Source organism: Microcebus murinus, chromosome 4, assembly GCF_040939455.1.
Source record: "Microcebus murinus isolate Inina chromosome 4, M.murinus_Inina_mat1.0, whole genome shotgun sequence".
In the NCBI taxonomy this organism is placed as follows: domain Eukaryota; kingdom Metazoa; phylum Chordata; class Mammalia; order Primates; family Cheirogaleidae; genus Microcebus; species Microcebus murinus.
The window spans coordinates 51,686,531-51,714,333 of NC_134107.1; the positions used below are offsets into that span (position 1 = coordinate 51,686,531).

The 27,803-nt window shown below is 39.8% G+C and overlaps 1 protein-coding gene and 1 non-coding gene across 3 annotated transcripts in view; both read right to left on the bottom strand.

Moving 5' to 3' along the window:
• Positions 1-1,214: 1,214 nt before the first annotated feature.
• Positions 1,215-27,803, bottom strand: part of SWAP70 (switching B cell complex subunit SWAP70) — a 70,640-nt gene continuing 44,051 nt past the window's right edge. For both annotated transcript variants that reach the window (XM_012784022.2, XM_012784021.2), the window contains 9 exons: positions 26,825-27,052; positions 24,370-24,516; positions 23,101-23,209; positions 20,560-20,741; positions 14,164-14,271; positions 10,824-10,990; positions 5,516-5,714; positions 4,431-4,527; positions 1,215-4,031 (listed from right to left, as the gene is read on the bottom strand). In XM_012784022.2, the coding sequence (XP_012639476.1) occupies positions 3,925-4,031; positions 4,431-4,527; positions 5,516-5,714; positions 10,824-10,990; positions 14,164-14,271; positions 20,560-20,741; positions 23,101-23,209; positions 24,370-24,516; positions 26,825-27,052 (1,344 nt within the window). In that variant the 3' untranslated portion in view covers positions 1,215-3,924. The remainder of the gene's footprint in view (positions 4,032-4,430; positions 4,528-5,515; positions 5,715-10,823; positions 10,991-14,163; positions 14,272-20,559; positions 20,742-23,100; positions 23,210-24,369; positions 24,517-26,824; positions 27,053-27,803) is intronic.
• Positions 5,263-5,326, bottom strand: LOC142870790 (U7 small nuclear RNA). Its single transcript, XR_012919124.1, has one exon. It is a non-coding gene; the product is annotated as a U7 small nuclear RNA (small nuclear RNA).

Genomic DNA, 27,803 nt, shown 5'->3' on the forward strand with positions numbered 1-27,803 from the left:
CATGGCCTGACCTCATTACCTGATCCTCACCCCCCTGGGGCAGCTGTGCCATGCTGGGACTACCCTAAAGGTGCAATGAAGGCTTTGCCACATAGAAAAAGCACCAGTGCTGTATGGGACACATCACCACCTGGGCAGTAAATCTGAAAATGCGTTCCTCACCAGCTGCTGCATGGTACTGACACACCCACCGTGTTTCACCACCAATCAGAAGAAACGGGTATCAACACAGCTTTTACACATCATGCCTGGGCAACCTGCACAGAAAGACTATAAAATATATCCAAAGCAATTCCCTTCGGATCTATGTAGAAAGGCCCTTACAGAGTTTCTGAAGCACAATGCCCCACAGTTGGTGTGCCAAAGCTCCTGCCCCCTGCTCTCTCGCTTCCAGGTGCCCCTCATTTACACCAAAAGAGGTGAGTCAACTCCTGAAAGGAAAACCCTGAGCCTTTTGTGTTCTGCATAATAGAACTTGCCTTTCTGTAGAGCAGGTTTTCTCAACCTCGCCAACCTTCTCAACTAAACTGTTGACATTTTAGTCCAGATAATTCTCTGTTCCTGCGAGGGGGGGGGCTATGCATTGTAGGATATATTACAGCATCCCTGGCCTCTACCCACTCGATGCCAGTAATACTCTCTCCAGTCGTAATAACCGAAAATGTCTCCAAACATTGCCAAATGCCCCCTGGTGGAGGGCAAAATCGCCACCAGTTGAGAACCACTGCAATAGCGAAAGAATAGTTTTAAAAAACACCAACTAGTGTTCTCTCTCTCTCGCCCACCTTCCTTCTAAAAGGGAAAGATCAGTGTTCCAATGCACAATCAAACTGGATTGAGTGGGCCCGCTTAGTCCACAATAAGAGTTTTATCTTGGTAGCCACATAAACCAAAACAAACCAAAAAAAAAAAAAAAAAAAAAAAAAAACACTGTTTGCTCTGGTAAAAGAAAAACTGAAAGGCATAAAAAGAAAATACAGGAAAACAGAGGTAAGAGGATTTGGAGGTAACAGCAACAATGAATGAGAAATCATCTTTGTAAATTCCCGTTTGAGAGCTGACACATCAGCCATGGTTTTGCCCACATTAGTGACTCAAACACCAAACATAAGGCCATAGTCAACTTCTTGGAGTCTAAACACCAACCCTAGTGTTTTTAGGAAGTGTCCCTAAAGTCTTTCTCATTATATAAAAGTAAACATAGATACGCACAACTTTTCCCCACTGTTTTATTAAATCAGTTTGAAATGTATGTTGTTCTGGTATTTTAATTTTCTTACTGGGTCCATTTTACTAAAAAAACATACAAAAACATTTTTAATATATCTTAGAAAAATTAGCAAAAAATTATAATTGAGCATATTACATTGTACAGTGTTTCAATAAGGATGTTTGAAGATTATAAATATTTGGTTTCCTCTCAACATAGCATATCACAAAAATACATTTTTAAAAATTTTTTCATGAATAATTCCTATAAATGATCATATCCCTCCCTACTTACTAAGGAAAAAGGCCTGGTGATGACAAGCACTCAAACACTTCTGAGATTTTCTGTACAGTAATTACAAAAGTAAAACCACCACGGGTTCCATTAGCACTTTGACAGTTGACACCATTTTAAATATTAAGAAGAATTCAGTTAGTATGAAAATATCATTCCAAATGGGATTTACTTTCTTGTGCTTTGATTCGTTAACGTCTATCTTAGCCAAAGCACTATTTTAAAGGATTTTTGCCTCCTGGAGATAGTGCCACCGAAGCCAAGATGTAAGCCAGTAACCCAATGCTTTAAATAGAAAGCTTCTGCACAACCACACAGAACTGCCTGGTCAAGTGAAAGTCCACATGAGACCAGAAAGCAGGCAGTCCTCATGCTGACACCCCAGAGCCAGACAGTGAGGTCCATGGGAGCCTGTAAGCCCCAGGTCATGTTTTCAGTGGTAGCTGTGGCTCAAGCCAGGTTTAAGGAAGGACATTCTGCAAAGGTACAGGGCCTATTTCACCACTTCCCAAAAGTAGAAATTCACATTTTTCCACCACCACCCTCCCTACCATGCACAGGCTATTAAGACTCCCAAACCCATACTGTTTCTGCCCCATAGGTTTCACACAGGTCACAGCTTCTTTGTAAAGTTTCTTTTTCTTACTTTGGAATGAGGGATACTGCAATCCCCTGGTGTGATGTGTACTCAAACCATAAGAAAGTTTCCATTTCTAATCTGGGTCTTGATCTAATATATCTCCCAGCTACTAAATAAAATGATACTGATAAGGAGCTGAGCAGAAACCAGCAGCCAAATTAGCTGTTAAATTTCGAGGGCACATAATACAAAAGATATTTTAGATAATAATCTAAACTTTATAAAGGCAACTATCAGAAATCATTAAATAAAATTACATTTTTATTAAACAGCTAAAAACCTTAAGATAAATTTCTAAAGATCATTTCATTGGCAAATATTTTCCAGTCATAAAAGGTGGTGGTATTTAAGGGATTATATTCCAGTTTCTCCTCATGCAAATAAATACATACATTGAAATCCCTAAACCATATTCTCTAGATGTGTACATCTTTTTGGAATAGCTTCCTTACTACTTTTATGCAAGCACTAGCATAAGACATGTGAGATTCTCTGTCCTCATTTAATACTTGTAGAGAGAGAAGGACTTTTAATTATTCCACTGAATTCAGCCTTTTTTTTTCTTAGCAACAATTGAACTATCCCCAAATTTATTTACAATTTTAAGCATTATTGCTGTCCATGGAGTTACTACTGCCACTTATAAATTATAAGTTGTGTTGGAAGGCTTGGCACCATGAATAATATTCTCAATCCAAAGATAAATCATGTATGAAAACCTTCCTCAATACTCCTTTCAAATCAGATGCAAAGAAACTATGATCCCAATTTCCCTGTTACACTTATTTTTATTGGATAGTTCCACTATTGTCACCCATGGAGGGAGGGAAAAGGCAGAAAAGCTCCCCACCTAACAAAGGTTAACATCATGGCTCAGTAACAACGCATCATTATCTTCATGATGTTTTCAATCTAGCAGACATACAGTCAACCTCCCATTGTCCATATGCATATAATCTGCTTGATAAATTATCCAAATAACTTTTATTTCAAATTAGCGTTTCTACTCCTTAACATAATCCTCTCAAAGCCTGGCATATACTAGGTAGCACATCATTTGCTAGAGAGAGAGTACGAGAGAGAACGAGAGAGAAAATGAGGTTTTGAGTAATGAGCAAAGGGATGTTTTCCTTTGAGGTGTGGGGAAAGGAGATGGGAATGATACAAGCCAGTGTATGATAGGAAAGAAATATCTTAGTAGAAGCTACAAAACCTCCACTGACCAGATCACCTTCCAGAAGGGCAACCAGGAAAGGTAGCGGCACCATGATTTCTCCATCAGAGCACCAGTGGTCAATGGTGTTTCATGTCAATTGGAATGAAATGGCAAGCAGACTGGCCAATCTAGTTTAAAAACACATACTTGGAGAAGGAAACATTCTGCCAAAGGAAAAAGCTGACCACCCAGTCCAAAGAGGTTCTGACTGTCCAATGATACTGAGCACCTATGCCCCACACCCCTCCAAGTGCTGCAGATGATGGAGTTGACTGTGCTGTCTGCACACTGCCTCATTCGGAGAAGAATATGACAGAACTAAAAAGGTAATTTTCAGAAGCTGAAGAAATTTTCAAAGAAAGTAAAGAGCTTGACAATGTTGCCTTTTTCTCTCTCTCTCTTTTCAGAAAGATAAATAGGAAAGCTTCCTTAGGATATTGACCCAATTAGAGGCACTGAAGGAAGAAGAGTTAGAAGCAGCAAAGCCCATTTCTTTTGTCTTTAGCATAAAGCTCTCCTGCCATGCAGTATCTACACAACTGATGTGACTTCCATCACATGCAGTCACTCTGTGGTCTTCTTCCCTTTCCAGTTCTTCTCTCTCTCTTCAAGTTCTGCCTGAGTGAAAGCTGCAGGTCCCCAATTAGTGATCAGGTGAGGGTTCTTTGAACCTAGAAGACAAACATGCTTTAAATATAGGAAATACTGCATTCTTCTATGTACATTATCATTTCTCCACATGAAAAAAATGAAATGTTTCTACTATATTTCTTTTCTAAGGAATATCCATAAATGTCATACCAGCTTAAAAAAAAACAGATGTATACCAGAGGGGATTAACTGGGGGCCTCCTACCTGTTAGAGGGCAAGTTATTCAAGAGAAATTTACCTAAACAGCTTGGTTTTTAAACATTTGGACTAAAAAGGTTGTGTGTGTGTGTGTGTGTGTGTGTGTGTGTGTGTGTGTGTGTGTGCGCGTGTGTGTGTGTGTGTTTTCAGTATAATTCAAATATACAAATAAAACAAAAATATTTTAAAAAATAAATATATTACTTCATGGAGTCTGTTACCTGGTTCTATCAGTCGAATTAATCCTTCATGATGGGCTACTTTGTCCTTCCAGCTCTTGGTCTTATTAGTTGCCATCTCCAGCTTCTTTTTAACTCCCTGGAACAAAAATTGGATTTGGGACTATGCAGACACACCAGTAGTTTAAGAACCAAATAACAATGATTGGGCCCTTACTATATGCTTGTAGATTATCTCATTAAATCCAAAGCAGGAACTATTATTAACCCCCATTGTACAGAGTGGAAATGTCACACAGGGAGGAAACAGTAGAGCCAGGATTGGAACCCAGACCATACACACACTAATTACAGATGAATGCATACGATCCTGTGTGCCAGTTACAGTTTACTTGCCTCTCTGCTCCAAATCCACTCTTCACTGTCCTGCTGGTGATATTAGAATCATTCTCCCTCACTAGGTGGCAGTAGCTGTAAACTTTGTCAGTAGAGGGTACGGAAGGAGCAAGTGGACAAGGGGCTTTTCTTCCAGATTCCACTTGGTGAGCTTCTGTGACACTCAGGACACCCATGGTGCTCACCCACAGTGAGTTTTCATGCCACCTCCCAGAGGGCAGCTTCCCAGTGAGCTCTGCTGGCACAGCGCCTGGGCACACTTTTCTGCCATGTGTGGGCTCCCTCCAAAGAGTAGGTCTAGCTCACAGCATTGGGGTTAAAGGGCAAGGGACCCTTTTGCAGTTTGTTCCTTCCCTGGATCTTTCCCTCAGTCTTAGAGGCAGTGGCTGGGTCCCACATCTGCCATTCCTGCATTCTTCAAGTCGTCCTTACAGCTTAGTAGGTAATCTGGTTATGACTGATTAAGTTTTTGAGGGGGAAGGGAATCTTCTGGTGAGGACTGGAAAACCAGCTAAATAAATTCTAAAAGAGCTGTAACATTAATTTTTTTATATTAAACCTTCCCCACTCAAATTATTGTGTGATTTGTCTTCTGACTGGACTCTGATATATTTACCTCCCATAAAAACTTCCTCTCTTTCTTCTGACAGCTAAGCAAATATCCTATTATTGAAAAATGTTTTTGCTTTTTTATTTTAAACACACAAGTTTGCATGGCCCAGTGTGATTACCTCATACTGCTCAAGTGCTTGTTTCCGCTCTAACTCAAGCTGCTCCAGCTGCTCCATGGCCTCCTGAAGGGCACGTTCTTTCAGGACACGCTGATTCTCCAACTCCTGCTTCTCCGCCTCAGTTGTCTGGATGGCCTGCTGCTGCTCCAAGTGCCACTTTTCCAGTTCAGCCCTCTTCGAAGACTCTTCCTCCAACAACCTACAATGGGAAGGTCTCAGGATAAGATCCTGCCCAGGTCACTACCCTGACCCAGCAGGTGAGGGAGGCATTTTAGACAAGAGAATATTTGAAGTCATCTCATGCTCCTCTCTCATTTTACAAGGAGGAAACTAGGAGCCAGAGGAATTCATATTCACAAAGCAGGTAAAGTAGCCCATGTGCCCTGCTCCAAACTCTCTCAGTTTCACCCTTTTTTGAAAAGAAGAAAAAAAAAATGACATTTATGCTATAGCTTAATGTGTGCCAGGAACTGAGCTAAGAGTCAAGTGTATTTTCTCATGGTGTATAATACTCATGGTAAACTTAGGTACTACTATTCATATCTTAGAGATGAACCAAGTAAGGCACAAAGGTTAAGTGACCTCTACTAGGTCGCCCCTCTGCCAGGTGGTACAGCCAAGTTTTGAAATTTGCCTGGTTGCTACAATATTAAAACATTTTTCAACTAGTAAAAACCTGTTACCAAGGGAAAAGCTGATAATCAATAAAGATGAAGGGAGAAGGAGCTAATATAAGGCAAGATAATAATAGATAGTATTTATTGAACAATTACTACATGTCTGGCACTTTATCTTCATTATTGCTAGCCCCTTAATAATCCTGCAAGGTGTTATCCCTACGTTACAGATGAAGCCTTAACCATGGGGACCCAGCTTCCAGACTCAATATCCTTCTTAAGACACACTCCAGCTCCTTAGATATCTCTTGGAGTTCGATGTCCACAACTGAACAGAACACTGAAAATGTCTGACCAGTGAAGACTTTATTTACTCATTCAAAACGTATTTATTATGTGCCTTCTATGTGCTTTTCTAGGCATTGGGGATACAACCATGAACAAGTCTGGATGGGCCCCTGTTTTTTGCCTTCTAGTGGTAAAAGTATGGAAGGGGAATGGACATTTGCAGATGCTTAGGTTGCCCGGCCTCTGAACCCCCTTCATGTGTCTAGAGAATCTGTCACAGTAGGAGTCTTAATGGAAGGCAAGGCCCACCTCCCACTACAGAATCCACACGCAAGACACCTGCCCTACCACCCATTGGCAGCCAGGACACAATGGAAGCATGAGCAGAAGCCCCTCCTGGAACTTTGACTCTGAAGCAACTGACAGAAAGAAGCAGAGCCAGTGAGAATTTATCTTGCTGGTGGCAGCAACATTTAATGTCGAGAGCTCCCGTGGGCAACGCCTAGTACCAACACTGGCATCAGTGGCATCCACTAGACTCTTCCCATGCCAGGTTTGGGACGTAATTGGGGCTACTCATCCTCCCTTGGTTCCCACCTGCGTTCAAGGCTGGCCACCTGCCTTTCTGTGAAAATGGTGAACTATTTAAGAAACTTCCAATAAATTATTTTATTGTTTTAGTTAAGACAAGTTGGTTTCTGTGGTTTGCAAACAAGACTCCTGACCAGGCCGGGCACGGTGGCTCATGCCTGTAATCCTAGCACTCTGGGAGGCCGAGGCGTGTGGATCATTTGTGCTCAGGAGTTCAAGACCAGCCTGAGCAAGAGCGAGACCCCATCTCTACTAAAAATAGAAAGAACTTAGTTGGACAACTAAAAATATATAAAAAAAATTAGCCAGACATGGTGGTACATGGCTATAGTCCCAGCTACTCAGGAGGATGAGGCAGGAGGATCACTTGAGCCCTAGAGTTTGAGGTTGCTGTGAGCTAGGCTGATGCCACGGCACTCTAGCCCGGGCAACAGAGTGAAACTCTGTCTTAAAAAAAAAAAAAAAAAAAAGACTCCTGACCAAAGACTTCAGTGCCTCACTATCTGTGCCTCAGCTTTATACCAACCATCAAAGGTTTACTGATGGATTAAAGGTGATAATGCACGTAAGGTATTTACATGCCTACCACCTAGTAAGTGGTCCCCAACCTTTTTGACACCAGGGACTGGTTCTATGGAAAACAATTTTTCCACGGAGGTCAAGGGAGTAGGGAGCTCTGCAGCCTGGTCCCTAACAAGTGCAGGAATAAATAACAGCTCACATTATTACAGTGAGACTATTACCTCATTTGCTCTGGACACTTCAAATTCATTAAGGCTGCCTAAGACTAGATGAGGTTTTTGGCAACCACATCACAGAAGTGAAACCCTCTTTTCAAAAGAATTGCTTAATATTAAGCCAAGTCTCCTCCTGGATCCTGTAGTTCTGCTGATAAGCAAAACGCTCTGAGTGACTACAAATGTCAGACATTATGCTGACCACTTGGCATGCATTATCTCATTTCATCTTTACAACAACCCTACAACGTTGGCAATTACCCTTATTTTACAGATAAGGAACTGAAGTCTCAACATGTGAAATAACTTCTCTAAAGTTACACAGTAGAAGTACCAGAGCTGGGAATCAAACCCAGACCTCACCCCAGAGCCTTCTCTGAGAGTCCCAACTGCCTTCAAATGCATGAAAAGTATTGTATCACCTGGGCTGGGCATGGTGGCTCACGCCTGTAACCCTAGCACTCTGGGAGGCCGAGGCAGGCAGACTGCTTGAGGTCAGGAAACCAGCCTGAGCAAGAGCAAGACCCCGTCTCTACTATAAATAGAAAGAAATTAATGGCCAACTAATATATAGAGAAAAAATTAGCCGGGCATGGTGGTGCATGCCTGTAGTCCCAGCTACTCGGGAAGCTGAGGCAGCAGGATCGCTTGAGCCCAGGAGTTTGAGGTTGCTGTGAGCTAGGCTGACACCACCGCACTCACTCTAGCCTGGGCAACAAAGTGACTCTGTCTCAAAAAAAAAAAAAAAAAAAAAAAGAAAGTATTGTATCATCTGAAAGAGAAACTGTTGTTCCAGGTGACCCCAAAGAGTAGAACTTGGATTCATGTATTCATTCAGAAAATATTTCTTGGGCACTTACTGTGCACCAGGCACCACACTAGTTGCTGGAAATACAGACACAACTAACGAATGCTTCTGGGCCTAACAGATCCAATGTGGGTAAAGTTATAATAGACAAATTATGGCTCAGCCTCAAGATCTTTCCAATAACTTGCAAATGTTAAATGAGCAGTTTTCTTCTGAGTTTCCATCAGAAAAGGCTACATAACTTTCAGGATTGCACATCAAAACTTAACTTCAATTTTAATGGAAAAAAAAAAAAATCACAAGACCCAGATGGCTCAAGTCAAAGTTCTTATATTTAAACAATTTACTATAAAAATTATCTCTGGGGAAACTTAAAACAATGACAGAGAATGAACCATCCATTAGAAGAATAATGAGATGCTAAATATTCTAAGAATGACTTGTTATTGCTTTAAGAAAGGACAAAGAAGAGTTAACTATAGACTGTTTCGGGCAAGCCTGAAAACTTAAATTTTTGTGCAGTACTTTCAGCTACTGGTCCAGAGCTGTATATAGTAGTTATATTTGCATTCAAAAGGTTAAAACTGTTTTACTATTTGCTTAATCAGAGTGTATAAAATAATTAGCCAGAGCTTTTAAAATAGCAATATTCATGTCTAGCTCCTATCCACAGACATTTTGATTCAGTAAATTTTTAAAAAGCTTTGTAAGGTGATTCTGATATATAACACTGGTTAAAAACTACTGGCTTCAATTATCCAAAATCGTCCCTTATTCAAAACATCACCCATAAACACTGAATAACTGATATTTCAGGTAATTTCTAGAGTTATCTGGTTCCTTTGTGATCCAATCTCGGCTGTGTCATGATCAAATTCCCTCAAAACTGTAGTCATACATATAGAATATCTCACCTATGAATTCTCTACAAAAGGATAATATACAAACTCCTAATATAGCATGAATTATCAAGTGGTTCCAAAAATGAGTAGTATCTTCTCCTTTTCTATAGCTTTTATAGCATAGAAAAAAGCAAAAGGAAAAAGAATTAAAAATAAAATTAAAAAAAAATGAGTAGTATCGCACAGAATGCCATTCTTTGGAAGTCACATGGGACTCAAACCTTCCCATGCAGTGGATCTTCTGCTAACATCACTGCCCAAGGGTACTGGAAGGTATAATAGTTCCATGAACCTGGTTAATACCACAGTATAGGAAACATACCCGTGGGGCCTGAACATCCCAGGCAATACACTAAGCACTTAATTTTCTGTTTAGAAAATAATTTTTTCCTTAATAAAATCTAAATTTTCAAAACCAAATTATTTTTGAAGTCACTTTTGGCAAAGTAATACAACTTTAAAAGACTCCTTGTTTTCTTTCTTCCTACCTAAAAATTAAACAAACATCTTTTGCTATTCTACGTATAAAATAGCAGCCATGGAAAATCTATCTCAGCTCATCTCACAACTGCTCCCAAAAACAGGAGGTCACAGCTCAAAGCGTGGGTATATCTGCACTGACCAGGTGCTACTATAGTTATTATGTTTTAGTGCCTCCCTCCCATTTTGAAGAACGCAAATAAGGCAGCAAGGTAGAAGCTAGAAGAAAATAGCTCAAATTTTCCCTTTGGGGTCTTCATTTTATTTTGTCCTCCCTGCTGCTATGAAGGCCCCAAATTGAGAGTTCTCATCTAAGAACATGACTATCATAAGTAGTAAACCTAACTTTAAAAGCTCTAAAAAAAAAATCTAGATTCCAAAATAACTTTTAAAACTCAGATTTTAAGTAGTAATTACTGAAGGAATGTCACCAATCCTGAATGACCGAACAGCATATTTCCTCCTTATCCCCAAACTGTGGCCACACTCTGGCTTGAGCATGCCCCTGCCTCCACACCTAAGGCCTTCTCTGGTCTGGAACATGTTAAAGAAGCCAAGTTCTCCATCAGAGCTGATCATAGGTCTGTGGACATTCTAGAATATGACTAAGGGTACCCCTTCCAACATACCCACCAAACTATTCTAAAATAGATATAAGGCCCTTCTTTAGGCCCAGGGCAAGGGTTTCCCAGTGCCCCAGAATGAGAAGAAGAAATACCCAGTGAGCCAACTCCCCAAAGTCTGCCCAATCTGGACAACACCTCAAGCTCAGTCACAGCCAGGGCTGAGACACCCCTCCCTCTCCACTATTTGTTAGTCATTCTGAGAAACTGTATTAGCCCAAGCAAAGTACATAAAGGCAAAGGCTGCAAACCCATCTGGCACCTGGCCTGCAGCTTCCGCACCATCTCTTCATCTTGCCGGGCCTGTCTCTCATCCTCAAGAGCCTCCTGCAGCTTTAGGTACATGTCTTCAAGCTCCCGTACTCGCTGCAAATACTGTTCCAGTTCAGAGGACTTTTGGGCAACCTGTTCTTCCATCTGCTGTCTGATCTGATGGTATAAACATGAGGGTCATGTTTAAACACAGGTAGACTTCTTCCTCAGGGAAGCCCTCGCCCTCCCCCTCCATTTGGAGGGGTTGCCCATAGCCACAGCACAGACCATCAGGATAGTGGGGCCCGGTCCTTCAATCTTTAAAGATGGAGGAGTCAGGAACACCACACTCAATACTAACAGTAAAATACTCTGGGAAAAACAAACTGCAACCCAGAATGTTATGTTCCTGCCCTGGTATATTTTCTACCCCTTCCACTCCATATTTTAAGACTCAGGTCAAGAAAAAAAATGTTTCCCTGTATAATTACTCTTTAAATTCCTTTCTACCTTAAAGCCATAACCTCTTTACTGAGTCTTCTCTAAAAGCAATGAACCTTTTCCCAGTCAGAGCAGTCAGAGTGTTAAAGGGGAAAGTAGGCTGGGCGTGGTGGCTCACGCCTGTAATCCTAGCACTCTGGAAGGCGGAGGTGGGAGGATCACTCAAGGTCAGTAGTTCAAAACCAGCCTGAGCAAGAGTGAGATCCTATCTCTACTAAAAATAGAAAGAAATTAATTGGCCAACTAAAACATATATATATGGTGGTACATGCCTATAGTTCCAGCTACTCAGGAGGCTGAGGCAGAAGGATTGCTTGAGCCCAGGAGTCTGAGGTTGCTGTGAGCTAGGCTGATGCCACAGCACTGTAGCCCAGGCAACAGAGTAAGACTCTGTTTCAAAAAAAAAAAGGTGCGGTGGAGGGCTGGGAGGTGTAAAGATTAGCCTGCAGGTCTCCTGTGCTTACCTGGCTGCCTCTACCTCTTCTTTAGTCCCTCCCTAGGGCACCTCCAGAGCTCTGAAGGAACTCAAGCAATTAACTAGCAAGCAATTAGTGTCTTAACAAGTTATAGGGGTTTTTTTTCCTCCTTCTGGGTTAAAGAATTTTGAATCCCTGTCTTAAAAGAGAAGCCATCCTAAATATAATATCATACATGTAAGCCTATGTCTCTGCAGTTTATAAAATATTTTCATTTGCATTAGCTCACTTCGTACTCATAAGAGTCACGAGAGATCATATGATCATCCAGCATTTAAAGAAGAGAAAGCCAGGCCGGGCGCTGTGGCTCACGCCTGTAATCCTAGCTTTTGGGAGGCCGAGGCGGGCGGATTGCTCAAGGTCAGGAGTTCAAAACCAGCCTGAGCAAGAGCGAGACCCCGTCTCTACTATAAACAGAAAGAAATTAATTGGCCAACTGATATATATATATAAAAAATTAGCCGGGCATAGTGGCGCATGCCTGTAGTCCCAGCTACTCGGGAGGCTGAGACAGCAGGATTGCTTGAGCCCAGGAGTTTGAGGTTGCTGTGAGCTAGGCTGACGCCACGGCACTCACTCTAGCCTGGACAACAAAGTGAGACTCTGTCTCAAAAAAAAAAAAAAAAAAAAAAGAAGAGAAAGCCAATGCTCAGAAAGAAGGAGCAGAGAGGAAACAGGCCAGACCTTCTGGCTGAGGGTAGCACTGCTTCTTTACATCACGTCTGCCTTCCTCCAGACACTTTTCTGTCATAACACAAACATACCTCTTTCAACTCTAAGCAATAAAAAGTGAGTAAAGGAAACGTCACACACACATTTAGGCACGGGCTCAGCACTGAGTACTCTCCCACGCAGTATCACTCAAGGTGAGAAGATCTGTGTTCCAATTAATCAGCTAACTACCTACAACAATCTGGACCTTGGGTCTCATGGAGATGAGAGCTTCTAAGATGAATCAGACCTGCCAAGAGCAGTAAACCAGAATCCAGATGTTCTTATGACTTCAGAACACCACCCCACCCCCACAACTTTGCTCATTATAGAGGAGAAACGTTTTGGAACCAATGCTTACTTTTTCCACAGCCATTGAAGGAAATCAAAATATTTAAACCCAAAATATACTTCCTTGACATATTTTAGGATGGCTGTTGAGAGGGGTTGCAGACAAAAGTAGCTATCTTTGGGGGGAGGGTGTGTGGAGATTTGCATCTGTAGAGAAAATCTGTATTGATGCAGCCAGGTTTTCTCTGAGGCCTTCCCTTATCTGGATCTAGGAAAGATTAACTGAGAGTCTGACACTTTTAAAGATCTGAGAGAAACATTTACCATCTGTTCTCTGCAAGGGCTGCTGCCTGTGCGATTTCATCTATATACCACCACTACCTTTGCTAGCCGGGCCTCTTCTTCTCTCCCCAACCACAACCTCTTTTGCCACAATCTAAGTCCTGATTCTTTCTGTAATCTCAAGATGGTATATAAGCTTCTAAACCCCACTAGTGGCCTGGGAGTAATCACTGTGGTTCTCTCTTTGTACACATTAATAAATTTGTATGCCTTGGCCGGGCGCGGTGGCTCACGCCTGTAATCCTAGCACTCTGGGAGGCTGAGGCGGGAGGATCGTTTGAGTTCAGGAGTTCGAAACCAGCCTGAGCAAGAGTGAGACCCCGTCTCTACTATAAATAGAAAGAAATTAATTGGCCAACTAATATATATAGAAAAATTAGCCGGGCATAGTGGCGCATGCCTGTAGTCCCAGCTACTCGGGAGGCTGAGGCAGCAGGATTGCTTGAGCCTGCTGTGAGCTAGGCTGACGCAACGGCACTCACTCTAGCCTGGGCAACAAAGTGAGACTCTGTCTCAAAAAAAAAAAAAAAATTTGTATGCCTTTTCAGTGATTAATCTGCCTTTTGTCAGTTGATCTTCCAGCAAATCTTCAGCAGGCAAAATGGAAGTTTTCCCTTGGGCCCTAACACTATTTTTTTAAACTAGAACTCTTTTGAAAATGAAAAGAAAAATTATTAAATATTATACCAAGATGACAGGGACTGTCTCAGGCAAACCAGGACATATAGTTACCCTAACTAAGCACTTATCACCCCATTCCATAAATTTCTACTTAGAGGTATTGAAAGGTTTATGTCTTTTACCTTTATATTTTTGGCATAGTGCCTGGTACATAGAAGGTGCTCAATAATCAGATAATGAATGAATGAATAAACACATAACTTTCCCAATAGCCCACTGCAAGTCAGTGGCAGAACCAAGCTGATGAGATGGCCTCACTCCAGCAGCCCCCAGCCCTTCCCCCTTCCCCCAACCCTGGCTGGCTCTGTGAGCTACTACAGTGGCTTTCCCTAGCCAGGAGGTACTCACAAGCTTCTCTCGCTCCAGTTCTGTGCTGAACCTGGCCTGCAGTTCCACTTGGGTCTGAAGGCGTTTCTTTTCCTCTTCTGCTGCACGAGATGCTGCTTCTTCTAGTTTCTACTCAATCAAAAAATCATCCACAGAAAAACAGTATTGTTACAGTAGAGTACATAAGAGAGGGAGAGAGAGAGATGGACACATTTAAACATGTGGGCGAAGCCAAACATTCTTAACATTCAATAAAGATTGAATAAAAACTTTCAGCTCCGTTGGAATTCCCTTCCAACAATTTGTCAAATCAACATACAAAACAAATTAGTAAATGAATGACTACTGAGTAGCCTGAACAACATTTTGCAAAGAAAGTTTTAATATAGTCATAGCCTTAAATTCAGTTGCAACTGCATTCATGAGGCTTGAGAGCTATTTCTTGAGCTCCTTCTGTACAGTTTTGTCATCTTACATGTTATTTCTTAAAACTTTTACCAGAACTCAACTTCCAGAAGGGTGGCATGAGGAGCTCCACAGACCTTTTCCACAGCAAAACCATAACTGGTATAAATTATTTTTAAAAACAGCCATTTAAAGTCTCTAGAAATGATCCTAATGGCATACAGCAAATGGAGAATATTTATCTAAGAAAATCTAAATCTCAGTAAGAACAGTGAGCATGTATGGCATTTGAGGCACAATGCACTCCCTTCTCTTCCTCAACAATGTCAGTGAGAAGGAAGCTCTGCTTCAGGCAGATGGAACCCAGAACAAGGGTTCCCTCTCCCCTCAGTCATCTAGGGCTATGACATCTTCTGGGAGGAGGAAGGCCAACAGTATTTTTCATCCTCCTCAGCTCCACATTGTAGAAACTCTACTCTAGTCAAGAGTGGCTAAGAAGTCTGGGGCTCCCTTCCTCTACCAGCTCTTCACTCATAGGGCAGAAGTTCTATCCCTGGTAAGATAGGCTGAGAATACTGGGCCCAATCAGCCTTGTCCCAACTCACTTGTGAGTCAGAAGCTCCACATCGGGAGAGGCAAGCAGCAAAGACTAAAGGACATCACCTCCACCTAGTGACAGGCTCATAAAGCAGGAGTATCACTCTAAGAGAAGAAGACCACTGCCTCCGCCCCAGCTCCAGAACATTGCAGAGGTTCTGCCCAGGGAGAAACCCAGGCTCTGAAGCTCTCCCCAAAAGAACTGACTTTATTTGAAAGTGTAACTTACAAGCCTAAGGGCACTCTATAAAACAATGGAGATTTTGGTGGTAAGGAATTAAGAAGAGGCTGATAGCTCCACAAGAACCAGCCCGCGCAGAGCAGACAAAAAGTTTGACAGAGAACCAGGGACAGAGACAGCTAAGACAAGCTCGTAGGCAGTAGGAACAAGTCTCAAAAACAGGCCTTAAAGACTACAAGTGGGCCTGAAGTTAATGAGACTGTAGGGCAAGTTAGGCCCTAGAGCTGCAGTGCCCAACAGCTAGGCCGTGGCCTGGTACATGTTTGTGGCTGTTTGGAACCAGGCGGAGCATCATTGCCTAAGTTCCACATCCCCTAACCCCCAGTGCTGACTGAGGAAAACTGTCTTCCAAGAAACTTCAGAACAAAGCCACACAGCAGGAGGTAAGGTGAAGCTTTATCTGTATTTATAGCTGCCCCCCATTATAGGAATCACTACTTGAGGTCCACCTCCCCCACCCACCCCACCCAATCTGAAAAATTGACTTCCATGAAACTGGTCCCTGGTTGCCAAAAATGTTGGGGACCACAGCTGAAATTAGTGAACTTTAACAGCTGGGTGTGATAACGACAGAGGTTGACTGACTGCTTAACAGAGAGAGTAGGAAAAGACACACTCAAAACAGCCCTGCTAAAATAACAGCCAATGCCCAAAGCTATGAGGAAGGGTAAAATCAGTATCCAGAATAGCTACCATGCATTATCTACAATGTCCAGTTTTCAACAAAAAATTATGAAACATGCAAAAGAAAAGAAGGCAATAGAAACTGCATTTGAAGAGGCCCAGACAGTGGATTTAGCAGACAGACTTCAAAGCAGTTGTTAAAAATAGTATATTTTCAGATAACTAAAGGAAACCATGCTAAAGAAGTAATGGAAGGAATGACAATATTCCATCAAATGGGATCTCAACAAAAAACCAGAAATTTTTATTTCTGGAGACAGAGTCTCGCTCTGTTGCCTGGGCTAGAGTGCCATGGTGTCAGCCTAGCTCACAGCAACCCCAAACTCCAAAAGACAGAAATTATTTTTAAAAAATCAAATGGCAATTCTGGAGTTGAAAACAGAATAACTAAAATGAAAAATTCACTGGCAGGACTCAACTATATAATAGGGCTGCAAGAAAAATCTATCAAAGAAAGATAGATTCATAGAAATTATGCAATTGAAAGAACAGAGTGAAAAAAGATTGAGGAAAAATGAACAGAGCCTGAGAGAAATGCAGGACACCATTATGTACACCAATATTTGCATGCTGGAAGTATCAGAAGGAGAGAGGAGAAAGGAGTAGAAAAAATATTTGAAGAAATAATGGCTGAGGCCGGACGCGGTGGCTCACGCCTGTAATCCTAGCTCTTGGGAGGCCGAGGCGGGCAGATTGCTCAAGGTCAGGAGTTCAAAACCAGCCTGAGCAAGAGCAAGACCCCGTCTCTACTATAAATAGAAAGAAATTAATTGGCCAACTGATATATATAAAAAATTAGCCGGGCGTGGTGGCGCATGCCTGTAGTCCCAGCTACTAGGGAGGCTGAGGCAGAAGGATCGCTCGAGCCCAGGAGTTTGAGGTTGCTGTGAGCTAGGCTGACGCCGCGGCACTCACTCTAGCCTGGACAACAAAGTGAGACTCTGTCTCAAAAAAAAAAAAAAAAAAAAAAGCCTGACTCCAAATAGCATACAGAATTTCACATAGATTAATAAAAAGAATAATATTTACATAATAGTACATTGTTTACAAGAAATAATGGCTGAAAACTTCTCCAGTTTGAAGAAGGAAAACATTAATCTATACATTCAAAAAGTTCAATAAACTCTAGGATAAACACAAAGAAATCCACACCCACATCCATCACAATAAAACTGTTGAAAGACAAAGACAAAAATAAAATCTTGAAAGCAGCAAAAGAAAAATGATTCACCACACATAAAGGAATTCCAGTAAGCTTGACAGGTGACTTCTCGTCAGTAACATGTGACTAGTTGTGGCAAAAATATTGTAAACAGAACTGCAGTATGACATTTCTGAGCTGGAGCACTTCACTGCCAAACCCCAGAACACTTTTTATTCTGGCATAGTGAACAGTAACATTCAAGATGGTGGCTGTTCCATTAGCCTAGATTTCATAATTATAGATGTATGTGCTCTCTGGCCCAACATTCCCACTTCTGAATTTAATCTACAGAGATAACAAAACATATATGAAGGCAAATACAATGACTCAGGTTTAATTCCCTATAGCACTGTCTATTAAAACAACCCAATGTTCGTCAACAGGGGACTGGTTAAATAAGTAATAAGACAGCCATATGATAGGATATTATGCAGCCATAAAAAAGAACGAAAAAGCCCTCCTTATGCTGATATAGAAAGATCTCATAAATACATTACATGAAATAAACTAGACAAAGAATAATAAGATTGGTATGTACTTTTTTGTTTTTAAACAAATGGGAAAAAAAGAATGTACGTTCATATTTGCTTACCTTGGACAAGAGGTAGAAACTAGTCAGGAGGTGGAAAGAAGTGGGAGGAAATCTTTCCATGGAATGCCTTTTTAAAAAAATATTTTTATACATAAAAATTTTTTGAGAAGGCCAGGAGCGGTGGCTCATGCCTGTAATCCTAGCACTCTGGGAGGCCGAGGCGGGCAGATTGCTCGAGGTCAGGAGTTCAAAACCAGCCTGAGCAAGACCCTGTCTCTACTAAAAATAGAAAGAAATTAATTGGACAACTAAAAATATATATACAAAAAATTAGCTGGGCATGGTGGCACATGCCTGTAGTCCCAGCTACTCGGGAGGCTGAGACAGGAGGATCGCCTGAGCCCAGGAGTTTGAGGTTGCTGTGAGCTAGGCTGACGCAGTGGCATGATCATAGCTCTATGTAACCTCAAACTCCTGGGCTCAAGCAATCCTCCTGCCTCAGCCTCCCCAGTAGCTAGGACTACAGGCGTGCGCAACTAGGCCCAGCTAATTTTTTTAGTTATCTGTAGAGACGGGTCTCACCATGTTGCCCAGGCTGGTCTTGAACTCCTGACCTCCAGCGATCCTCCTGCCCTGGCCTCTCAAAGTGCCGGGATTATAGGCCAAAGCCACTGTGCCCAGCATAAAACTACCATGATTTCTTATTCCTTCTTCTGATTAAAATGAGGCCTGTCAAGTCTTCAGAACCCCCAGACAGGTAACCTAATTCCAGGTGATTAAAATACTCATCTAAATAATGTTTTTCTAAGAATGCTTCAGTGAAAAATTGGAAAATTGTATTTATTGACAAGAAAAAAATTATTGAGATCTATAAAAATTTTCCAGTACTTATCCAAGAATCCCAAATAGGTCACTTAAATGATTCATTCTATAAACCTAGGCAGTGGGAAAGCTGTCTAGGTAGGATTCCAGGCATGGAATTCACATTACACAAAACAGGGCCCCTATATGCTCCCAGGAGGCAGAGTTTAAAATAATTTAAGAGTTTAAAAAGGCATCAGATGGATGAATGTCAAATACATGATGCTAAGTAAAAGAACCCAGTCTTGAGAATTTATACGCTGCATGATTCAATTTACATGAAAATTTGGAAAAGGCAAAAATATAGGAACAGAGAACAGATCAGGGGTTAGGGATGAGGAGAGATCTGAACACAAAGAGCAACATGACAGAATTCTTCGGGGTATTAGAATTATATTCTGTATTCTGCCTGTGGCGGTTACAAGAATCTAGACATGTAGAAATTCACGAAACTATATACAAATTATACATTTTACTATTTATAAATTTCTTTTTTTTAAGATGAGGTCCATGTTGCCCAGGGTGGTCTCAAATTCTTGGGTTCAAGCAATCTTCCCACCTCAGTTTTCTGAGTAGCTAGGACTACAGGTACATGTCACTGTGCCTGGCACTATTTATAAATTTGAAAAAATTAAAAGAAAAAGAGTTTCTAAAATGTAGGTATTGGCAATATTCTTCTAGCTTAATGCAGGTAGTGGTTTCACAGGTATTCACTGTATGATTATTTGTACACACATTTCACACTCTCCTCCCCAGGCATGAACTATTTTATAATTTTAACAAATTATAAAAAAAGACACCAAGTGCCACCTCCCCACTGTCCCCACCACTCTCATAACACCCACTTCTGATGTACGTACAGTGAAAGGAGGAAGCAGCAATCGCATACTGCAGGTGCTCAGCGTGCCCTATCAAGGGAGTTTTTAAAGAAAATGTATTACAGCAGAAAGAGGCATGATGCAAGAGTGATGGGGGGAAGGGCAGTAAGAACTGAGGAGCTGCTTTTAGAAAGTGTGCCATAGTAACATCTGTTTCTAAGACTGTATGCCCACATGGTTCCTAAGATTACAAAAGTATTTTTTAAAATCTTTACTTTTGAGTCTACTCAGAGCAAGTTCAGCACACAGTGTGGCATTTCTATGTTTACAAAGGAATGTGGGGTCTTAGGCTATCCACATCCCAGGGCAAAGATTTTGTACAGGAGAAAGCAAAAGGGTCTTTGACCTGTGGTTAGCAGGTGCTTACTGATTCAAGGCAGACAGGCTCAGACCAGTGGCATCCCAAATAAAGACCATGCCCACATACTGGGGGACTTACTACCACCCCCAGAACTGTGGCATAACCAAGGAACAAAGATTCCCAGTGAACACCAACTATCTCACACAGCTGATAGTACTTGACCTTCTACCCTTGAGATGAAAGGAGACACTGACCCAGACTATATTTTTCACTCCAAATAGTAAGAAAAACCCACAATTCTATAGTAAAGGTCTTCCAAGGCACTCCTGAGAGAAGATGGGAGCTAACAGGGAAAATTTAAAAAGCAACAGACCTTGCCCAGGTCACCAAAAATGGCCTTGACATCCTCTAGAGAATAAAATTTTGCATCTTCCTCTGACAAAACTTAACCATGTTCATTATTCTTATAAATATGCCTTCCTATTCAATGAAATGTTTTTGCTGCCCTGAGACCCACATACCTTCAGGGCTGAGGAAACCAAGGTGTCTCACCCAATGGTCTGGGTTCACTTCCTGAGAACACAGTTCATAAAAAAAAACATCTGCATAAAACTGCACTAAACTAGTCTTGGAAGGACCAAAGCCCCTAAACAAGGCAGTGATGGCTTCTGAGTGGAATGCAGAGCCCTCCCCAAGCCCGGCATCCATTCCCACCTTCCTCACGGTCTCCAGCTCCTGCTGCTTGTTTTCGTTGGCCACCTGGAGCTCCTTCATCTGTCGTTCCAGCTCCTCCTGCTCAGCCAGCAGCTTCTTCCGGAGTTCTTTCCTGCGTTGGCGGGCTTCTTTGTGTGGTGGGGGGCTGCCCAGCTTCAACAGATGGATAGTAGAATGAATGGCTATAAAAGGTATAGGAGAAAAAAATGGGAAATAGTCTTTATTCTTTTTTCAAAAACAATTTATACAACCCTTTTGCTGTATCTTTCTAATCTATAGGTGTTTGTTTTGTTTTGTTTTGTTTTGTTTTGTTTTGTTTTGTTTTTTAAGACAGAGTCTTGCTGTATTGCCCAGGCTGGCCTCAAACTCCTGGGTTCAAGCAGTCCTCCCACTTTAACCTCCCAAGTAGCTGGGACTACAAGTGCTCATCACTACGCCCAGCTTGAAATATTCTTTATTCTTTGCAACCCTAACATGCAAATAGCATAGTGGGAGGAAAACCAGACAGGAAAGCAGAAGGCCCAGTGTAGATTGTGATTTTGCCACTCAGCAGTGGTGTGACCTTGAGCAAGTCACATGATCTCTTGCACCTTCAGTTTCCTCATCTCTAAAATGAGAAGAATGATTTATAAAGTCCCCCAGCTCCAAAATTCCATAACTGTATCTGTGTTTAAAGAGATACTTGATTTGAGAATACTGCACACATTTTTTCTTTTCTTTTTTTTCCTTTTGGGTCAGTATAATTGAAAGAACACAATTTAAGAACTTATGGCAATACTTTCAACTCCCTCCTTTATAATTCTCATAAAGCCAAATAAGAATAAGACATAGTAAGGCCAGAGATTCAAAGTTTCTGATATCTGATTTGCAAACTACTGTGGTTAATATCCCCCTCCTCTATGTCTTATGAAACCATCTCCCTATACACTCCCTTCCTGAGATAATAGATAACAGTAGTTGCCATTTATTTTAAAGATAAAACAAAATACATACCTTTACATGCATTATCTAACTTTTACATGAAATGTGATTTCTTTCCTGATATTTTTGTTACTTCAATGTAAATTTTTGAATAGCTAATACTTTCACATTGTTCAAATTCAAAAAGTTTAAGTCCCCCTCCTACTTCTATCATCCAATACTGGGTTACCCTCCCCACTAGCAACTAATGCTAACAGTTTCTTGTGCATCTTTCCTGAGATATTTTAAGCCTATACAAATAAATATGTATATATGTCCTCCACTGTCTTTTGACAAAAATGGTGGCACAACCCACTCTCCTGAGTCTGAGTTTTTTCACTTTATTATCTTGGAGAGTTTTCCATATCAGTACATAAAGTACTGCACAGTACACCATTTTGTGCAGCTATACCATCATTTATTCAACCATTTCCCAATTAATGGACACTTAGACTGTTTGCAATGTATATCAATTTGAAAATGTGCAAGTATATCTGTCATTATCTATTTTCTAACCCTCACGACAACCCTGAAAAGTAGGTACTATTATTATCCCCCTTCTACGGAAGAGGAAAACAGTCACAGAATTCACAACTTAACCCAAGAGACCCAGGAAAGAGCATTCAAACCCAGGTACACGTGCCTCAAATTCTTAAATCATATCAAAAATGACCATAATCTCCAATACAACACAATTCTACCTATGTCTAAAAATATAATATTCAGAATCTCCTATATATTTAGGATTAAATATATATATAATATATATATATACACACACACAGTGCTTCATTTTTTACTAATTTTGGAATAATGTATACTTTAGCATAAAACTTATTAATTCAAAAGATTGCATTCTTAAGATGTTTGAAACTAATGATTTCTTGTGGACGTAACAAATCTTGAAAATCACTTCAAGTATTCTAAAGCTATTACATAATTCCTCTTTTGTTTTACTATTACCAAAAACTCAAGATGGCCACTTTAAAATTATTCATAATCTTTAAAAGGGGAAATTCTATACTTTTTAAAAATAGTAAGAATAAATAAAACCTAAAATCTCCCACTTATAATTTACTCACAAATTCATTATGCAAATAAAATTGATAAAAATAATCAGAGAACTCAAAATTTGTTTTGTTTTGTTTTTGAGACAGGGTCTCATCCTGTTGCCTGAGCAAGAGTGGTGCCATGATAACTCACTGCAACTTTACATTCCTGGGCTCAAGCGATCCTCCTGCCTCAGCCTCCCGAGTAGCTGGAGGAAATACAGGCACGCTCCACCACACCCAGCTAATTTTTCTTTTTTTTTCCGTAGAGACGGGGTCTTGCTCTTGTTCAGTAAACTCAAACCTCAAGCAATCCTCAAACTCCTGACCTCAAGCAATCTTCCCACCTCAGCCTCCCAAAGTCTGAGGATTACAGGTGTGAACCATTGTGCCCGGCCTCAATGTGTTTTTCTTTCATATAGAAATAACTATAGACAATGAAGAAACAATGCCTTAGCATCTTTCATGAGATTCAAAAATAGAAAGTCAGAGCTGTCAAGTATATCATGGCAAATAATAAAAATTACCTTACCCTGAATCCACTCTTGTTTCTTCTTCTTATCTGAAGCACTGATTTCAAAGGTCTTATCGAAACATTTTATGAGAAAAAGGCATTTCTTTCCATCTCTGTCAGGCAAGGACTAAAACAGAAAGCAAAATGAGTTCTTTAAAATTTTAAAGTATTTAAATTCAATTTAATCTTAATTGTTTATATAAATCTGCTTCATTGAAACTCAATGTCAATGAAAAATACCTATAAATGCATATTACTGATTTACTGATGCTGTTCCCTAGGCAATATTACTTGGTAACAATGAAACCCTGATTGGTATACTATATCCAGACTAGAAGAACTATAAACACCTGTTGGGAATGCTAAAGTTTGGGCTTTCCTGAGCATAGCCACTCTTGTGCCTGAGTATATCCCTTGCAGAAACCCTGGAAGGTACATTATAGAGTTGCTGCAAGAGATACTGACTCCTATAGGATATGAGGCTTCTAAGGGAGGGTGATTCCTGCATCCGCCTATTGTGGGTTCCTCTCCTTATACCTAGGATGCTGTGGCTGGCAACCTGTGGTTCCTGTCCCTTATCATTATGAGCAGACTAGTGTGGTCTATGGGGTCTTGTAGGTCTCCATGTTTAGTTAAATGATCCCTTTGTGAGCATTGCACACCCCAAGGCATTAATATATCTATACCATTTCATTCACCAAAATATATGAGTTTATGAGTGAGAACTTAGGTATTTAAATGTTCTTCAACAAATACAGACATGGGAACAGTTCATATAAAAATTAAAAACTCAAAAATGTATGTTCTTGAAAACTTTACTTCTTTATAGAATTAGTACCTATGAATAAAGTGCCCTAAAAGTCACACAAAGTATTCAAAGGTAATGCTTACCTCTTCTTTTATTTATTGTATTCAAAATGTCCCATATTTTCTGGCATATTCAGAATTTCAAATATTGTCTTACTGAACACTTTTTTTACTTAATTATCTTTTTTTATTACTCTATTTTATTCAATAAACGACTCCTTAAGTGTTCAAACAAATTAGATTCAATCTTTATACTTTGTTCACGAGTATAAGACTGAAAATAAATTCACATTAGAAAAAATTTTTTCAGCTATCTTTAATTTTTGGTTCAGAAATTAAAGCAACTATATGCCTACAATTTTCTAGAAATGTAAATTTGGGGATTATTTTAAGGCTCTACGGAAGAGGATGAGAAACTACTTAAGCAGCAGGGGGCAGCACGGGGTAATCTTGTGAAGAAGTTACAGCAGCCTTCCTTACCTCTACACAGCAGTTTTCATCCAAGAGAATGTCTCCTTTCTTATCTTTCAGATCCTCACTCACGTAATAAGAAATTATGTTGGGTTTTAGTACAAACCAGCGTTCAGTCCAGTTTTTCCGTCTATGGCCTTTTTTCATCATGTAACCCTATGGAAGATTAAACCTGATATAAAAGTTCGCCCTTTTATTTGTAAGAGCTGATATCTCTACCTTGATATCCTGCCTATTCCATTATTTGATATACAACCCTAAATACCTGATTATCAATGGTTCTTGCCCTTGGTGGGTCATGGACCACCAAGAATTTCTGAAGGCCAAAGATACTATACCCAAATTCATGCACTCACATGCAGACAAAACATTGCATAAACTTTCACATACTTCAGAGACAATCCCTCCCCAAAGTGATACACAAATAACAGACTTAGAAACCTCTGGGTTTTTAGAAAACCTCTGGTCTTAGAAAACCTTGGGTTTTTTAAAATTATTTATCTTTTAGAGATACCTATTTATAGATAAAATGAGTATCTGGAATCTGCTTCAAAATAGAGGATAGGCAAAAGTAGGTGGGGTAAAATTAACCACGTATTAGTGGTTAGTAGGGCTGGGGGATAGGTATATGGTAATTGATTATACTATTGTCTATTTTGTATTTTTAGAATAAGAAAGGACCCCTAACAGTAATTCTCAGTGAATTAAAACCTCAATAAATGAAAATGCTAAATATGGTGTCAACTTGGCCAAGTATATCTTCGCAATCAAATATTCAAGGATTTCTACTTCTGGTGCCAACCTACCTTTCTACCTGACCTCTCACTATTCTGAAGGATGAACTCTGCTCCAGACAAGCAGAAAAGTACTAGATAGGAGTTAGGATACTGGCTTCTAAGCTCACACTCATTAGGCTTGTATTTCCTTCCCACATACCAGTTTTAGGGGTGTGTAATTCAGATTTTTTTACTTCAGCAAAATTACACATTATTGTAGGGCAAAGCCCTTCAGGGTTGTTGGAGAATAGCTGATATTTTTAATATTAAATCTGTAAGTGCTGATAACCTATAGCAGGTTATACATATCATTAAATACATATAATATTACCTTGACTATAAGTTTCATTTGATTATTATACTAAGTTCTAATCATATGATCAATATTTATTCAATTTCTTAATCCTTGGACATTTAAACCAAAAGTATTTCATACTGCAATTCAACTGTAGCTTTATATCCTGCCATTCTAACAAGCCTTGAAGCCTTCTTCAGACAGAGACCATGTTTCATACCTCTTTGCAACACCAAAAACCTATACAAATTAAGACTCAATTAATGTTTATTGATGGGCTCCATTAGGGAAAAAAAGCAAAGATACCTGCTGAACAAAACAAGGAGAAAGTAAGGAAATCACAAATCAGTTATTATTTGATAGAATAATGTTAAAAAATTTCAAAGATCCATCAAAAAATTATAAGTTCTATTTAACAAGCATTAAACTTCCCATATGTACATCATATTCTATGCTGGATGCTGAGAAAACAAAGATCATAGTCTAAATAACACAAATGCAACTTTGCTTTATAAAGGTATTTTTTCTCAGAAGTAGGGTACTTTTTTTGATTTTATAAAAATAATACAAAATCATATAGAAAGTCCAATAATACAGAAAAAAATAAAATTCACCCAAATCCCACAATCCAGAGGTGACCACTGTGAGCATTCTGGCACACATCCTTCCAGACAGCTCTACACACATGCATCACATTACATGAAAGGGATTACAAAGATACCACCTATTCAGCAACGTGGGTTTTTTTACTGAACAATCTGTCATGGAGATATTTCCAGATCAATGGGTATGGATGTAGACATGACAGGAAGGTGCTTTCAAAAGTTTGGAAATGCCATTATTTAAAAGTTCTCTCAGGCTGGGTGTGGTGGCTCATGCCTGTAATCCTAGCATTGTGGGAGACCAAGGCAGGAGCATCACTTGAGTCCAGGAGTGTAAGACCAGTCTAAGTAACATAAAGAGACCCCAACTCTACAAAAAATTTTTTAAAAATTAGCTGGGCATGGTGGTCCCAGCTACTCAGGAGGCTGAGGTGGGAGGATTGCCTAGAAAGGTGAGGTTGCAGTGACCTATGATGATGCCACTGCACTCTAGGCGATAGAGCAAGACCCAGTCTCCAACAACTACAAAAAAGTTCTCTCAAAATAATATCTTTCCAATTCTTAATCGTACTTTAAAATTGTACTGTAATTCTTTAAAATGAAAGCCTAATACAAGACTGGGAAAATAAGAAACTTTATTCCTGTTCTAAATCAGTATAACAAAATAAGTTTAAGTTCTAAATTAGTGTAAGAGACTAAGATCACTTATATATATCTTTGTGATGAAAATATTAATTGCAAAATGTCAAATTCTAAAGATGAGGAAAAACACAGTGTTACAGAATTCTTACCTGTTTCAACACATCTAATATAAGTTCATTAAAGACTTCGTTAATTGCCATAGACACTGTCTGACGATCCATGCCTTTGCTAAACTGTCCATTTCCAATGAGCTCAATAAGTTCCCACACAGAAAGGCCATCTTTATTGTCATCAAAGCTGATTTTATAATGTTCAAATTGTTCTTGCTGCCAACCTCCTCCCATAGCTTCTGTAAGTTTCTTCAGCAGGTATTCAATCTATATAAAGGATAAAAAATCATTTCCTAGTTTAAAAAAAACTTTTTAACATAAGTGTATTTACATTATTTATACTGATATGGTCAACTTAGGAAATATTCTTTACAGTTTCAAAAATTCTTTAAAGAATCTCCTACTATCAGAGAGAGGGGGTATAGATAAAATGCCACTAGTTCTATATTAACCTAGAATAAGTAAAAGATTCAAAAAACTGATAACCCTCTAAGTACACTATATTTGTATACGGCACTAAAGCAAACTGCACATATACAAACTAATGAATGTGATTTTATTACTCTGTTGGATAAATATTTCAACATATCAGAACATTAATCTTACTGAACAAGTTAAGCGCTAAATTAAGCAAACATTTCAAAGTAGTATGTACAAGTTATTGCCCAATTTACAAATCTTCCATATAAGCCAATTATTTGAAATTCATGCTGCTTCCTCCCATTAGAACACTGACAATGTTGTAAATAATGGTTGAATTCCGAGCCTGAGCTGGAAAAGCTTACTAAATCCTGAAACCTTTATGCAGAAGATAGTAGAAAATACTGCTATTGAAATAATAGCAGTTAAACAAAACAGCAAGGCAGTAATATTGAATGAGAAATTGATATCTCATCATCTGGAAGCTGTCCTTTAGTGCTCTCAAACTCAACATGTCCAAAAATGAGTGAATCATCTCTACCTTCCAAATGGCTTCCTGCTCCATTATTGCTTACTGTTAGGAACAACACCATTTGTA